Raw genomic sequence first — 16,233 nt, 5'->3', positions numbered from 1 at the left:
GGAGGCGAGGGTGATCACACAGAGTATGCAACCCGTTTCGGCGCTTCCCCGAGCAGCGCCAGCAGGAAGGATACCGGGGTGCGGCACTTTGAGCATGCAGCAAATATCGACGAGCTGCGCTGATTGGCATTTCTGAGTTCTTACGAAATTTCGGAAGCAAGTAACTTACTGTTTATATTACATTGATAAGGCCAATCAGTAGCTCCTATGTGTCCTTCAATTTTCGGGTACGACTCTGAAGTTTGCAGGGCAGTCGAAGTGTAGGAGGTGATGAATTTTTTTCACAATGGCATTTATTTATTCATTTATTTAACTTCAATGGCCCCAGCGAAACATTACATCAGGGCTGAACGGTGATGTGGAAGTACGAATAGTTCATGACGAATTATATTTTGTATGGTAATTCTGCAACTGGAGTGGTCAGTCATCAAGGCAATACGGGTGGGAAGATTGTTCCAGGCTTGGATCGTGCGCAGGAAAAGGACTGCCGATAAGTCGCGTGGGCATGCTGAGGATGTGGATAGTTGTGTCAGGTGCGATGCGCCGGTCAAGTGGTTACGTGCTGGGAGGTTGTGAAAAAATCGATGATAAAGACGATGACGTGCTACGAATTAACCTGCTGGCTGTGCAGTTTTGAGTTGATTCAAGTGTGCCAGTTAAATTTTCCTGGGGCTGAGCAAAGATAGCGCGAGTGTTCTCTAGAATGGAACATAAGACTCTTGCAAGTGCGATGAGTTTTGACAGAATGGGATGGCAATATGTTCGTTTTTTAGCTGCACCAAATATAAAGAAAACTTGCTTGTGGCAGATAGCATAATTCTAGCCTTTGATCTAAATTAGTCGATGATGCGGCCATTACTTGAACGAGAAATCAAAACGCTTAATAAATAATTAACATAATTACGCGGATTACCTTTTTTGATAATTTTACAGCACCTTTTTCAATCTACGGATTATAGCCGCTGAGTTCGCAAAGCGTATCCACTTGGAACGAATTCTCCAGACTGCCCTAGTTTCGAGATATCAATTTTCAATGTATCCGACGAAGTGCATCGGTGTTCCACTTTATTGTTTAAAGGAAACGCTGTCTTATGCACTGAAGCACAAAAGTAACTGGAACACCCATGCATTTCGTCGGACACTTTGAAAAATAATACTTTGAAACTGGTATAATCTTGAGAACTCACAAGCTACAATTCGTAGATTCAAATATTTGCCATAAAATAATTAATTAAAAGTTAATGAGCGTAATTATATTAATTATTCAATTAAGTATTATTATTTCTCGTAGGCGTAATGGTCGCCTCATTGAGTAATTTAGATCAAGGGCTAGAATTGTGCTATCTGCGACGGACAAGTGATAAAAATTTGGTGCACCTAAAAGAAAAAAAAATACTATAATGTTGAACATGTCTATAATGTTGCGGGCATAGGTATAGCATAGCAGAGTTGATAATTTCGCTCGTATGCGTCGGGCCTATATATTAGGTCAGAAGAAAAGCTAGTAAATGCCAAAATGTTTGATAATGGGTCAGAGTTTTAGGGCGGTCGTAAAGCATGCAGTTTAGCAACATGGGAGTGGTGGAAAAAAGATTAGCAAGGGCTTGATAACTGTAAAGCACAAGAAGAATCAGGGGAACTTAGGGTTAAGGAGGTAAAGCGGGTGTCTAAACTATTATTCGTGTACGTGAGTCTGTAAGTTTGCGAAGCAAATATGAGTGCAAGCTCCCGGTAAGTTGGCCGCGAAGGGGGCCGCCTTGCTCAGTGGGGCACAACATCAGGTTGGTCCCAAGTCGCAACGTCCGATAACTTGCCAAGAGCACCAAAGGTCGAGCGAAAAGCGCCTGCGTACCCTGGATGCTGCAGGGAAGAACGCCGAGTGGATGGCGAAATGGCCTGCCCTTCATCCAACCAGTATACTACTGTATGTTACTATGTGAAAGGACGCTTAAAGTAAAACTTGAATATGCGTAATATAGCCATCCAATCAGGCGCGGAACACCCCAAGGTTCTATTCTCACACTGACTTTATTTAACATTTCGATGATGAAGCTACCCACATTGCTAGAAGAAGTACCAGGCCTAGAACATAATCTGTAGATAAGCTGATGACATAACTTTAACGAATGGGAACGTATCTTCTGAATGAAAATATTCTGATGCCGACGAGGTGATGCCATCACCTTGTTCTACGCCACCGCGCTCCTCGTGAACTTTTGAGTGACCGAGGGCGCGTGTTGCTTTCTGAAGTAGTGAAGTATCTGCAACATCATACATCGCAGCACCACCGCCTATCACCCCCACACAAGTGGATTCTAGGAACGGTTCAACAGTACTCTTGGCGACATGCTTTCCATGTATGTCGCCTCGGATCATTTCAACCATGGGACCTTGTTCTACCATTCATAACATACGCCTATAGCAACACCTCCAAACAAGCCACAACCAGATTATCTCCGTTTTTCCTTCGCTATGGCCGTGAACCTTCCTGTACCATCGACACAATTCTTCCTTATCATCAGCAGATGCTTCAGAGCACACTCTAGTTTCCGCCGCCACTAAGCATGCCGAGAAATGTCGGCAGCTCCTCCGCTCGCTCACTACCGCATGCAGTTCAATCCCGCCAAAAGTTTCAACGTGACGACAGCCGACCTGCTCCTACTTTCCCGCCTGGGTCTCTCGTATGGCTCTAGGTTCCACTTACGAGTCCTGGCCTCTCCTTCAAACTGCTTCCAAAATTTGATGGTCCTTATCGCGTTATTGCCCAAACCTCGCCTGTCAACTACATCGTCGAGGGTCGAGCCACTGGCGCTCCCAAGTGACCCCCGCCGCCGGGGACGTGAAAGTGTTCATCTGTAAATGGGACCCAATTGGTTCAAATTGGACATCATCGGAGGCCCAAGTTCCGAGTGAGCTTCATGAGAAGACCAGTTGTTTCCAGTTGGACATCCCTGGAGCTTGGTATCCCAATCGGTCCCAACTATTGTCGGGTACAACTTTAGAAGACGGGAGAGGCCGCCGCCCAATGACCGAAGAGCGGCAGCCGATTGCCTTCGCGATTAAGGAAATAGTCCCGCTCAAAAAATCGTATTTCAAAAATGCGTAATTCTTGGTATAAATAAGATTTGTGTATCTTGACTGCTTTGATAGAGCTCTCGTGATGGGAATCTTGCAACACATGCCAGATCGCGAGAGAAAGATAACCGCATGCCTTCTACAACGCTGCGCGTCATCTGCTGTTTACCTTCGTTACAACGGACAAAAGTAGAAAGAGCAGCGCTGCGTGGCTTTTGCGCTGGTTTACATGTATACGGAACATTTACTACTCGTTTTCCGAGCTTAAAGTTAATCAGTTCCTATTTAACAAGTACCTAAAAAAACAATTCATTTATCGAAAGCGTTACCAAGCTGGGGCGAGAAGACCATCGTGGTAGGAAAGGTACACGAATGCTTCATTCATCGTTTTAAATAAATACACGGATGCTTGTCTCTTAGTTTTAAATAGCATAATATTTATATATTTTTTGGCTTTGTGTTTTCACAAACTTATTTTCAAAAACGTGATGTTTTCTTTCCCCGTTGCCTATCAAGTTTTCTTTTTTCTTTTTTTTTTGCATACCTGCCTTCTCCGAGTTCGCGCACGGCATTCCGTGCGAGTTTTCCACCATAGAGCCCAACGAAGTGACGTCGGAACGCGATCCTTCGTTGCCGAACGAGCCTTGTGTCACCTCGATGTCCGCACCCCCAAGAAGCCTCGGCGAGAAGAACAGGAGCGGCCACAACCTGAACAGCGATTCACGCAACATGATCCTCCACTGCTACATGTATTGGCGTAACAGGGAGCCTGAACGCAGCGTGGAGGGCACGAGCAAATTTGTCGCTGAGATGCTCGGTGTCAGTGAAAACACAGTGTTCAGGGTGAGAGGGGAGGTCAAAGCTACGCATTTTTCGGGTGGCAAACTTTCGACACCATCGCGAAAGCACGCACGAAGTGCGGAGAAGAGAAGACGCAGAGCGAAGTATGACAGCTTCATGTTCTGCGCGCTGAGGTCATGCGTGCACGATTTCTTTCGCCGCAACGAGATACCGACGGTCTAGAAGAAAACTAACGACTTCTCGAAGCGCATGGATCTCCTGTCACTGAAGCGGTGTAGTGTGCGCGGCCTGCTTGCCGAAATCGACTTCAAGCATGAGAAGAAGAGCCGCAACTCGGGGTTATCGATCGCGGAACGGCGGAATCGCTATCTTCGCGACGTGGAGCGCCAGCGAGCGGAAGGCCGAAAGATCTTCCTGGACGAGACATGGGTGGCGGCGGGATACACTCGGTCGATCGTGTGGACAGACACTGTGGTGCGGAAGTGGGGACGCTTGTTCACTCCAGCAAATGGCCTGTCGGCGGGTCTGAAACAACCTTCTGGAAAAGGCCAACACTTGATTGGGACGCACTTCGGCAGCGAGGATGGCTTCGTCGACGGCTGCTTGGATGTATTCCGAGGCCAAAAAACAGGCGACTACCATGAAGACATGGACGGCAATCGCTTCGAGGGATTGTTTAATGCCGTTCTGCAGAAGTTGCCTGCTGGTAGCGCCTTTGTTATGGACAATGCACCTTACCATACCCGGCGAGAAGAGAAATTGCCGACGACGGCCGTGGAGAAAGAAAGATGCAGGAGTGACTCAAAAGCAAGACCATCGCCTACAGTAAAAGGATGCATGAGAAGCAGCTGCTTGAGTTGGTGGCATGTCGCGCTTTCTGAGCTACATCGTAAACAACGCAGCAGAAAGCGCCGCTTGCTTTGTACTAAGGATCCCGCCGTACCACTGCAAATTTAATCCCATAGAGCTCGTCTGGGCAGAGGTGAAAAATGGCATCGCTCTAAATAGCAGAGACTTCAAGCTGTCGGTGGTCGAATACATCTTGAGGGAGAAAATCAACAACATAACGTTGGAAGAATGTAGAAAGAACATTCAGCACGTGATGGACCTTGAGGCAAGGTTGAGACTTGATACGTATAGGAGTGACCACATCCAACTCATCATCATTCAACTGGGTGAAGATGGCACTGAAGAAAGCGACTCTGATTGCGAGCTGTCTGGCATTGAGCCACTCAACGAAGCGTAACAGCTTTTCATAAATTAAAGAACAGCGCTTACTAGGGCTACCAAAATTTTGCCGGTGGGGACGCTATGGCCGAGCATCCACCCCGTGACCTCCCAAATAAATAGTCAGGCATATTCCTTTTAATGGAAGCTCAGTTCTGAAAAAGCAACGTCCTGCGCACATCGGGCTCAATTTAAGTGCTGGCTTGAAGCATGCTTAAACGCTGGCAAATCCGAATGCAAACACAATTATTAACCCTGAATAACTTTGTAGGGTCCTAAAGGCTCATTCGGTCAGCCACCGTGGAGCATCACACGACCTACGGTAAAAGAGCAGTTGTCAACGCGAAATTGACGGCCAGAGTTAGCAGCTTGCAGGCCAAAGCACGCTCAGGTTGTTGCATTGTTTATTTTGGCTATCTGGCTCAGGCAAGTAGTGCGACTAAGAGAACAATGATAAACCATCATTAGCTTAGTGAGGCCCAAGGGCCAAAATACTTATTGCAGCAGCCACCTCGGTCGAGCTTGACGGACCCTGTGGTGAAATAGCAGTTGTCGAGGCACGCTTGAAGGGCACCGTTAGCAGTCTAGCTGCACTTCACAGCGCAGTCCTATCGTAGCCATTGTTTAATTTGTTTATCTGACTGAGCAAGTTACGCGAATTCAAGCACAATCATTAAGCCTGAAGTACTCTGCTAACATTTTTATCGTTTTTTACCGAAAAATTCGGAGTAAAGTTCAACGTGCTTTATTGAGGCATTTTGTTCATTGTACAAACCAAAGCGACGGCCAGATTCATACAATGAAAGTTGCAAAAGCTCTCAGTGCACTGTTTGTTGGGCTCCGTTCACTGAAAAATGCCTTTGTAATGATGAAAGCATCAGAGAAAAAATGACATCCCGCTGCACAATGTTATTCGTGTTGAAAATGTGGCAGCGAAACCGTTTGTTTACTAAGACTGGAAACGTGAAAAACGCAACACAGCAAGGAGCTGTTTCACAATATGGCACCCTTTCATGTGCATGTCTGGCGAGCTGCCGCATGCACTGGTGCATAAACACATGATCAGGATAAGAGGCGAAGTTACTGTGCAACCCACGTGATGCTTTTACCATAATGTAGCTGTAAATTTTTTTGTTATCATATCTGATAAAACTTTCTTTTGAGCAAGTTGGTTGATCACATTGTGGCAACAACACAAGAAGCAATGATAGAATAGTAGGAGAAAACAGCGAGAACGCAGATAGAGAAGACAAGGTAGACGAGAGAGAAAGACTTTAATGAAATCGAAGAGTCCAGGCCTGCTTTTCGCATGACTTGGTGCTTTGAACGAGACGGGTTAATGAAATTGTGAAAAAAGACCTAACTGAGAAAAAACTTGCAAAATACAAATGAAAATGTAAAAGGACATAAATAAGAATAAACACAAACACGCATATTCACACAGTGGCGTACCAACTATTTCTCGAGTGGGGGGAGTGCAAACCACTAACGATCTGACTCTCTCTCTACATTATATATATATATATATATATATATATATATATATATATATATATATATATATATATATATATATATATATATATATATATATATATATATATATATATGCGTATCCGTCACTTGTTTTTATAATTCATAGACATTGACCTATTTATCTATCACACATGGTGAACATTGGGGGCCCGAAATATTATTTGAACTTGCATTTATTTTTTTCAACAGCATAAAATGTCATGATTATGCACGGACAAAAGGCAATGCGTGCCTGACATAGGTCCCTGATCCCGCCCAGTAGCAGCAGTATAGCGCACATAAAGATGTGTGCGCCAGGGTTGCTTGTGGCTATTGTGTTGAGCTGCTAAGCACGAGGTCTCGGGATCGAATCCAGGCCACGGCGACCACATTTCGATGGGGGAAAAATGCGAGAACACCCGTGTACTTAAATTTAGGTGCACGTTAAAGAACCCCAGGTGGTCCAAATTTCCGGAGTCGCTCACTACTACTTGCATCATAATCAGATCGCGGTTTTGGCACGTGAAAACCCTATAATTTTAGAAGAATGCACATTTGCTACAAACTTTTTCAATAATTAAACGAGAAATTGTACAGTAACTATCTGCAACACTTCTAACTATACCAGGAACGTAAAAAATGTCGCACATTGCACTTACCATGACCCTCCTCCCGTTTCCACGAAATGTAAACCTATTGTAACCTTGAACTATGTCGGGACACTAGGAAGCATAGCTGACATAGCGGCCATATCACACGCTCTAGCACTTGAATAAAAATTTTTTTAGAAAGGCTGTGTTTTATTCAACCGTATTTAACTCCGGACGGAGAGTTTTCAATGAGTGCAACGAATTTTCGCTAAATTTGGTCTTGGCGCCTTTTATAGTTCTAATGCAACTCACGCTTACACTATACAAATAAACCGAACATGATTATGCCGCTTGTTCTGCGATATGAGAACTATTGTCGGGATTATGACATTCCTAATGAAGTCCTCCAGGTTGCCAGAAAGCCACAACGATTGCCCCCATGGTACGATTTCGCACAGTTATGTGACTGGGCATTAACACATCTGATTAAAAGAGACACCCCACGCGAACACATTTTACAAGAATTCCGCCCCCCCCCCCGTCCTCTTAAGGACAACAAATATCAAAATTACATGGAATTTTACACTGATGGCTCTAAAACAAAAGAACACGTGGGCGTGGGTGCTGTAACAGAAAATTCGGAAACAAGTATTCGATTACCAAATCATGCTTCTGTTTTCACTGCTGAAGTTTATGACATATGGGCTGTAGTTAAAAGGATTATCACTGACAAACACGAAAATACAGTCATGTACACTGATTCTTTAGGTACACTAAAGGCTCTGCATCTGAAATCTGAGTGTGAACCCCTGCTATATTTTAAACATGGTGGTGCTCAACAAATACGGCAGATCAATTCGTTTCTGCTGAGTCCCAAGCCATCTTGGGATACCGGGTAATGAAATGGCTGATAGATATGCATCGATGGCAGCAAACAAAGGTGTAACAAACACAACACTTCCATATAAAGATAGTACCCGTACGATTAGGAAAGCCTTGACGTCAAAATGGCAACACCAATGGGACCATTGTGTAAGCAACAAGCTACATCTTACTAAACCCGTAATTGGCGAGTGGAAGTCGTGCAGTCACCAGCAACGGTTCTAGGAGGTGATCTTATATCGACTTCGAATCGAACACACACATCTTATACACAATTTGCTCCTACGAAAAGAAAACTCGCCAACTTGTGAGAAGTGCCATGAACCTCTTACAGTGATACACATTGTTATGACATGTCCACACATCGAAACACAGAGACGGAAGTTTTTACACAACCTGTATAATTCACATATACTTTTACACCCTGCATATTAGTAACAGATGACCCACTAGTGCCATTTACTGACTTGTTCGACTTTTTATAGACAACTGGTTATTTACACCAACTATAATGCAACGCAGACTTACCTCCTTTAACGTTGCATTTATTATTGACCATGACTGGCGCAGCATGGCCTTAGTCGCCTTTGGGCCTTTAAACCTGAATTAATCAATCAATCATTTATAGTTCTACCAGGGAAGCGGACTAAATTCTGCCCCACTCGTCAGACACGCTGATAACACTCTAGAGCGCTTGCATACGTAACTTATTGCGAAAACTCCAATTGCCCATCTATTTTTAACTTTACCTGCACGTCACCCATTAACTTGTCTTTACTGTCACCAGACATAAAGAAGCTACCTCCTTTAGTTCAGTGAGAACACTAGGCGAACCTAACAGATCACGAATGAAAAAAAAAATATGCGGGTTCAATAATTATTCGTAACACTTGTAAATAAGCCATAACGTTAAAACTACGCGACACATTGCACTTATAATACTTCCTATACCTTCAATGCATAGAATATCTGAAACGCAAAGTTCTCTTGGGACATTGAGAAACCTAGCTAATAATAGCAGCATACCTTCGCATGCTTGCTTACAAGTTTTTTAAAGCTGTATTTGATGAACACGCATTTACCATCTCATATAAATTTTGTGTACTGTTCCCCCTATGTTGGCAAAATTTGACCTCAGTTGTAGTTGTCATTACGCCAGCTTAACAGCTCTTCGTTTTACACCGCTCATAAGACAGGCTAATAACGCTATGGACCACTTGCATACGTATTCTACTGGAAAAGGCGTATTTAACCCACTCATTTGGAATATTGCGAACACACTGGCCATACCATGTTCCTCATTTTCCCCAGATATAAACAAGATGCCTTGTTTAGCTCACCGAGGACACTGGAGAAACAAACTAGGAATCTCGTATGAAGCACGAAAACATATGGAAAAACGAGGGTTTTGTAATTATCTGTGACACTTTGTAATTATTGTGACACAGAAAATGGTTTTCGTACCCAGGCTTGCTCGATATTCTACACTTGAAGAGCTCTCTGTAATATTCCTTAAAGGCATAATTGATTTCTTCGGCATCTCTAGATATTTTCTCTTTGTATTCAACCTCAACTACTTCGCTTCTCCTCGCATACTTTTCCTCAGTTCCCAAAGCACGCTTTGTTGGCATTTCATCAGCCAAGATCTTTTCCGTTCGTGCACGAACAAGTGCGTCACGGTGTTTTTCCGTGTCGATAGCCTCAATTTTATTTTTTGCTTGCCTTATTTCTTCCATAAAGGTGCCTGGCGTTGCAGTTTCAGCATCCACCAATTCCTGAAGCATCTTTTAAAATGATGTTTTCTTCTTGGCGCTCTTCAAAACGTATTGCTACTGCGCGCTCTATGACGTTCATTTTTACTGCTTTGAACCTCTCCCATCGCTCACCCCATCCTTTTTCCCCAGTCATCATTTGCTTTAGCAATTTCTGTTCGTACACTTTCTAGAAATTGATTCTCCTTTAAGAGTTTCGTGTTTAATTTCCTTGTTTCCCACTTCACTCTCGGTTTTGCGGTGATCTTTCTCCCTATTGTGAAAGCTACTAAAGAATGGTCGCTAAATGCAATTTTCAGCATTTTGTAATCATCACACGAAGTGGCGATTTCATGCGAAACATAAGCTCTCTCTAATCTTGCATGGCTATTGGCTTGAATATAAGTATAATGCCGATTACTGCCTCCATTCGCGTAATGTGCAATGTCCTCCAACAGGGGTCTTCCAATGCCCCCCCCCCCCCCCCCCCTTAAAGCTGCTCTTAAGAGGAAGCTTTAGCTCGGGCCCAACTCCGACGCGGCCTATTCAAATACGTGTAAAACGCAGAAACGCTTTTCTGAGATAACCCCTGGACCGATTTTAACGAAATGAGTTGCATTTGAGAGAGAAAGTTAAATTCTGGTGACTGTTGGCAGAAGAATTTCGATTTAGGGCCTGAATATGGTTAAAAGAATTTTCAAAAATTTAGAGGTATGAAAAGTATAGAAGCACGAAGTTTACAAATTAATAGCTCTGCATCAGGAACACATATCGCGATTCTGTAAACGGCGTCCTTTAGATCATTCAAAGTGGACAAATTAAATATGTCAATTTATACTTTACCTGAACTCGTTATGTTTTCTACAGGGGTTCTGCAAAAGCTGCATTTCCATATTACAAAATTTCTCGAGATTCATGTGTAACATATCAATTTTGTCCGCTTTAGATGTACTATTACAAGCAATTCACAGAATAGTGATATCACTTTTCATTGCTGAGTTACGGAGTGGTAAACTTGATAGTTTCGCTTTCTGAAAATTTGCGATTTTTCCCAATTTTTAATAAAAAATTTACGACCTAAATGAAAAATTCGAAACCAATAGTCACTGGATTTTAAGTTTTTCATTTAAATGCCACAGACCTCGCCAAATTTAGTGCTGTGGTTGCCGAGAAAAACGAATTCTGCTTTTACATGTATTTAGATAGGAGCACCCGAACTAAAGTTTCGTCCTAAGTTCTCTCGGAGCGTCATCCGCGCAATACGCGTGGTGGATTCCGCTTGCTCGAAGACCCTCACCTTCCAATCCTTTTGTCGTACTTCTTTCACTTCACCATAGTGTTCGAAAGCCCTCTTCAATGCTTCCTCGGTAACGTGGAATAGAACGCAGTGCACTTTGAATGTGATGTCTTGCTGTACGGGATCAATGACGACGCATAAGCGCCCTTTTACCTCCAAGCCACCCGCTTTAACCAGCACTTCCTTCACCCCTGGAGTTGGTAGCTTGATGAGCCACACATGCGTCATTTGGAAGGGCCCAATACCGGTCAAGTCTTTCAGTGCACCGAGTTCTTGCAACGGGTCACGGAAATCTTCGATGCGGTATGGTCTCCCGGCAACGGCACAGTGTAAGAACAAACACTTCTTCATAGTTTGTCTGATGACAAATTCGGTAGAAGATACCGACAGCCCGGTGGGGGTGACAGAATACCTCTTACCATGGCCAGACGCGACCGCTGAAACTGCTCTTGCAGAGTTCGACATCTTGCGTGCGAACGCGTTCGTGTCCAGAGGCAGAGTGATCAGCCACTGGAGTTCCTCATAGGCGTCATCTAAAGCGGAGTTTTATATGCATGAAGAAGTAGACGCAGCGCAAGGCGTGAGCCAATCAGAGGTGTCCCCCCCCCCCCCTCCGAAGGAAGGGAGGGAAAGGTTGTGATCGCGTGTTCGCTCGCCTAGCGCCCGCCGTTTTCCGCCAGTTCAGAACGGACGGACGGAAAAACTTTAATGAGAAAAGGACCTGCGAGGTTGCCAGCCCGGGCTCAGGCCACCCGGGCATTATGTGCGTTGAGACATAGCCTTTCCACCGTTGCCCGGTCCCGCTGGATTGCCCATAGTTGGTCGTGTAGTTCCGAGCTAGTCAGAGCGCTTAACCATCGCTCCTCGAGAAGGTCTTGTTCTATGTTGTCCTCTACGTATATTGCTCTGGTCTGTGTGCATTTCCATAAGATGTGTGCCATGTCTGCGTGTTCGTGCATGCAGAGCTTGCAGCTCGCGTCTGGGTATTGTCTGGAATTTACTCTGCTTAAGTTTGCTGGCTTTCGAAACGCTCTGGTTTGCAACCTTCTCCAATCTGTTTCTTGAGACCTGTCGAGTTGTTTGTGGGGTTGTGGGTATGCTTCTCTCTGTTTCGTAGAGTGTGTCAGTATGTCGTGGTACGTGACCAGCCTGTCCTTGTCGTCTTGTATCGCTACTTCGTCGTCGTCGCCTCCTCCGTGTTCTCCATAGCCTCCGTCACAGTCCTCCCCCCTTTCCCGGCGGTTGCGGGGTGTTGGGCCGTCACTGTCCGAGCCGCGGCGGGTTAGTTCTCGCGCGGCTCGGTGGGCCTTCTCGTTGAGGATGGAAGGGGTGCTCGGGCGTTCTGTGGTTACTTCTCCGATATGTGCGGTGTTAGGATCGGCCTGCAGGGTACTGCTCTGCAAAGCGATTTCAGCCCGCTGCAGGTGCTTCGATCGATCCGCGGAGGCGGTGCCCTTCAGAAAACCAGCCAGAACGACAGCGCTAACCAACCGTGAACTTTCTTTGGAGAACTTGACTACGGCGGCGTTAATCCACTAAGCGCCTCGTTCGGGGAATCGGCGACTACAGGAGAAAGGCAGCACTGGAATTTAGAGGCGCCGGACAAGGGACAACCGGCGGCCACGCTGCGGGGGTCAGCTCGGGGAACCAACGTGCCTTTCAAGACTCAAGATGATGGGCAAGCGGCGGGTCGACTGCGTTGACGTTTGACGCTGCGAATCGGCAGTGAAAGCTGTGCGTACATGTGTATGTAAACCCCCTCCCCCTTTCCTCAAAAGGGGGCCGGCTGCGATGACGTCGAACGTTTTTGCCTCACCTAGGGATCTAGGGAACACGAAGTGCTTATAAGCGGATGTTGTCGGCTGCTAGGTGTGCTCGTGATCGTACTCGAGAGCTGTGTACTCGTGAGCTGCGTGCTCGTCAGTGTGTTTGGAGCTTCGTGCTCGTATGCTGTATGCTTCGTTTTGCGGGCTTCATTTGGGAGTCACGCTAGACTGTGTAAATGTATCCTCTTGTTTAAAATGTACATACTGTAAATAAACCCTGTACGCCTAAGTCCCGACGAAGAGTCAAGGTCCTCCCTACAGCTACGACCGTCAACTCTAATAGCAGGGATCCATTTGAGGTATCTGGGTGTGATTTTGACGTTCTTGGAGTCTTCTGATCTGCGGTTCAGGATGTTGGCTGCCTCGGTGGAGAATCGGCCCTTTGTGAAGTTCCTAATGGCCGTCTTGGAGTCGCTGATTATTGCTCTGTCTTGCTGCCGAGCGTTGATTACAGCCAATGCGATTGCCGCTGCTTCCGCTGCCTCCGACGATCTGGTCCTTTCCTTTCACGGCGTTTCCTTTCGTGTCTACGACCGCCATTGCGAAGAGGGAGGTACCCTCGTCACTACCGACACCACCATTGTCGTCCCGGTTTCGGGGGTACCGCGCGGCGTCTACGAAGAGCACCCCCTCCCGCGCGCCGTGGTTTTTGAGGATCGTTTTCGTGCGGCATTTTCTTCTCTCGGCATTGTGCACGGCGTGCCTGTTCTTCGGCATATTTTCCGTGTTTATTGCGGCTCGGACGTCCGGGTGAATCTTGCCAGAGTTGTAGGACGATCTCACCGCTGCCATCCACTTGTAAGGTTTGTGGTCGGGGTTGTAGGGATTAGACGTAGCATGAACTATGTGGTAGCTGGCCCATGCCGTCTTCGAACTCACCCACGCTTGGGACGTGGTTGTAGGGAGGAACTTGCACTCATCGAGAACTAATAGTACTGGATTTAATTACAACATTTACATGAAAACAGGAGATACATTTCAACAGCCTAGCAACTGCAAAAAGGAGCACGAAGCTCCCACCGCGAAGGGCACAGCACACATCACACGAGCACAAAGCTCCAAGCACACCGCTTGTCGAGCACACAGCTGCTTAAAAACACTCTGTCTTCTCTAGATCCCTAGGTGAGGGAAAACTGCTGTCCAACCTTCGTCCAATCGGACCGTCCACAGTCGTTGGAGGCGTAGTCGACCCGCCTTTGAGAGGGAGGGCTCACACACTCACATACGCACTTTGGATTCCCGGAACCCACTGAGTTGAGCGACTCCTCGTAGCCAGGTTGTCACGCTTGACCCCAGCCGGCGCCTCTTAATTCCAGAGATGACTTCTCCGGTAGCCGCCACCAGTGTCAGCAGACTGACGAGTCCTGGGGCCCGAGGAAAAACGCACCGCAAAACGCCGTTTTCCGAGAAGCTCTCTTGCTGCAAATAGACCATGAAGGCGACGGCGAATCAACCAGTAATACACGATCCGCCAAACGTGGTTTGACTTGCAGGCGCCGTCGACTCGGCGAAGGAGGCGCATGGTTGATTAACATTGCTGTGGTCTCCAGTTCTCCAAAGGAAGTGCATGGTCGGCTACGCTGTCGGCGTCGCCGGTTCTCTGAAGGACGCCACCCCCGCGGGTTGATCGAAACAACTGCAGCGGGCTGGGATAGGTTTGCAGAGCAGTACCCCCACAGGCCGATCGTGACAGCTCCTCCATGGCCCGGAAAATCTCGACTGGCCAGTGCTGACAACCGCTGGGCAGAAAGAGAACGGCTGGCGAGCAAGAATACGGCATTGCTCTCCGCAACAACTGCGCCCTTGGAATGCCTTAAACCATCTCACCACAACCGGCACAGAAGAGTCAAACCGGCAACACAATACCACTCAGCGTGCAAACGCCCGGAATCACTGTTAATTCACCAGGCTTCCTATAAAAAGTTCAATGCAAGCCGCTCAACTGGGAACCCCTAATTTTGGCCCCAAGATTTTGTGCCGCCAAAGCGAGCGTTCACGTTTCCCCTGTGTTCAACCAAACCTGACCGTCGCGCTGCACAAGAGTAAAGGTTTACGCAGAACTAAACCGAAGGCTCTCAACCGCCAATACCTATAATATAACTTAAGCAGCCTAACTTCACCAACAGCCTGTTCTTACCCTATCGCTGTGGCGTACTTATCGCACGTACTGGTGCCACTGAACAGTCTCGTCAACTCCACAGGTACGTAATCACAATCGCGCTAGCTTTGTGGTCCCTATTCAGAACGCGTACTTTCGTCGTATGCAAGCGTTTCATCACGCTTACTCTCGTTCCTTTGTCTAGTCCAAATAGGACACGTACCCCAAACGAACAACTAAACTTGCGCAACTTACGCACTCCGCAGAACCCTTAAACAAATGCGTCTTCTAATAGCTAGTTCCACGCACGCTTGCTAGAAAAGTCAGAACGCGGCCGCCCTCAACACACACGAGCGACCCAGTCATAAACATTCTGCGGCTTTCCGTCCGCACAGTGCACGCGCTAATGGGACTAAGAACGCTTCTCCGTGCAAATTATGCACTTACTGAAAACCTTCGCGCTTCAATTTAGAAACTTTGAAAAGTCTTCTAAAGATAAAGAAGTTTAACTAATACTCACGCGTGTTACCATAGGCCTCTCACCGATAACCTTGACCTTCAGGTTACTCAAGAAAAAAAGCCTATCTACTCATTAATTACCACCTCGCTAAACTACATGTTTACCTAAAACGCATCTTTCAAATCTCGGAGCTTCTCAAACCAAAACGTAAACAGAGCTTATAACTTGCATATTGAAAGAAACTTTAGTCTTAAATCGCGAATATATTCAAATGTGCAAAAAGAAAACAAAACAACACGTTTCACTTCTACGGAAGTTGTCTCGGCCTCCCGTTTCAATGGTTTATGACTGACTCATACTTTTGAGCCGTACTCGAGGTGGTCGCGGTTCGAACGCTATTCTGGCTATCAAGGAACAACAAAAGGGCTGATACACTATCAGCTCCTTCAAGACGTTACAGTCTCTTGCCAATTTGCGTCCTCGCGCCACGCTTTCTTCACGAACTCGACTGACCGCGTCGCGACTCCCTATCACCTCGTCTCGTCTTGCCACCTTGCGCTCTTATGCACTACATGCTGCACTCCGAAAAGAACGACGGAACGACGAGGAACATAAGTGCCCCGTGCCCTTTGTCCGCGTCCGCGCAGAACATGAATCTTGGTCTCTTTTTGACCGGTGGCTCGAACGTGCTTGATGCGCACACGTCGTCAA

General features: G+C 46.3%; 1 protein-coding gene across 1 annotated transcript; it reads left to right on the top strand.

Moving 5' to 3' along the window:
- The first annotated feature begins 3,732 nt into the window (after positions 1 to 3,732).
- Positions 3,733 to 5,122, top strand: LOC135918349 (uncharacterized). Its single transcript, XM_070533992.1, has 3 exons — positions 3,733 to 3,918; positions 4,099 to 4,672; positions 4,779 to 5,122. Exons 1-3 carry the CDS (start codon positions 3,733 to 3,735, stop codon positions 5,120 to 5,122), a joined length of 1,104 nt encoding a protein of 367 aa, XP_070390093.1.
- Positions 5,123 to 16,233: the final 11,111 nt, after the last annotated feature.

Source organism: Dermacentor albipictus, chromosome 1, assembly GCF_038994185.2.
Source record: "Dermacentor albipictus isolate Rhodes 1998 colony chromosome 1, USDA_Dalb.pri_finalv2, whole genome shotgun sequence".
NCBI lineage: Eukaryota > Metazoa > Arthropoda > Arachnida > Ixodida > Ixodidae > Dermacentor > Dermacentor albipictus.
Note: the sequence above shows the minus strand (reverse complement) of the source record. Positions and strands in the feature narration are given on the sequence as shown.

Bases quoted from the DNA above. Each gene is read 5' to 3' on its own strand.
- LOC135918349 (XM_070533992.1), top strand. From the start codon at position 3,733: ATGTCCGCACCCCCAAGAAGCCTCGGCGAGAAGAACAGGAGCGGCCAC. The intron at 3,919-4,098 runs GTGAGAGGGGAG...CCGACGGTCTAG, and splicing joins GTGAAAACACAGTGTTCAGG to AAGAAAACTAACGACTTCTC. The intron at 4,673-4,778 runs GTGACTCAAAAG...TAAACAACGCAG, and splicing joins GGAGAAAGAAAGATGCAGGA to CAGAAAGCGCCGCTTGCTTT.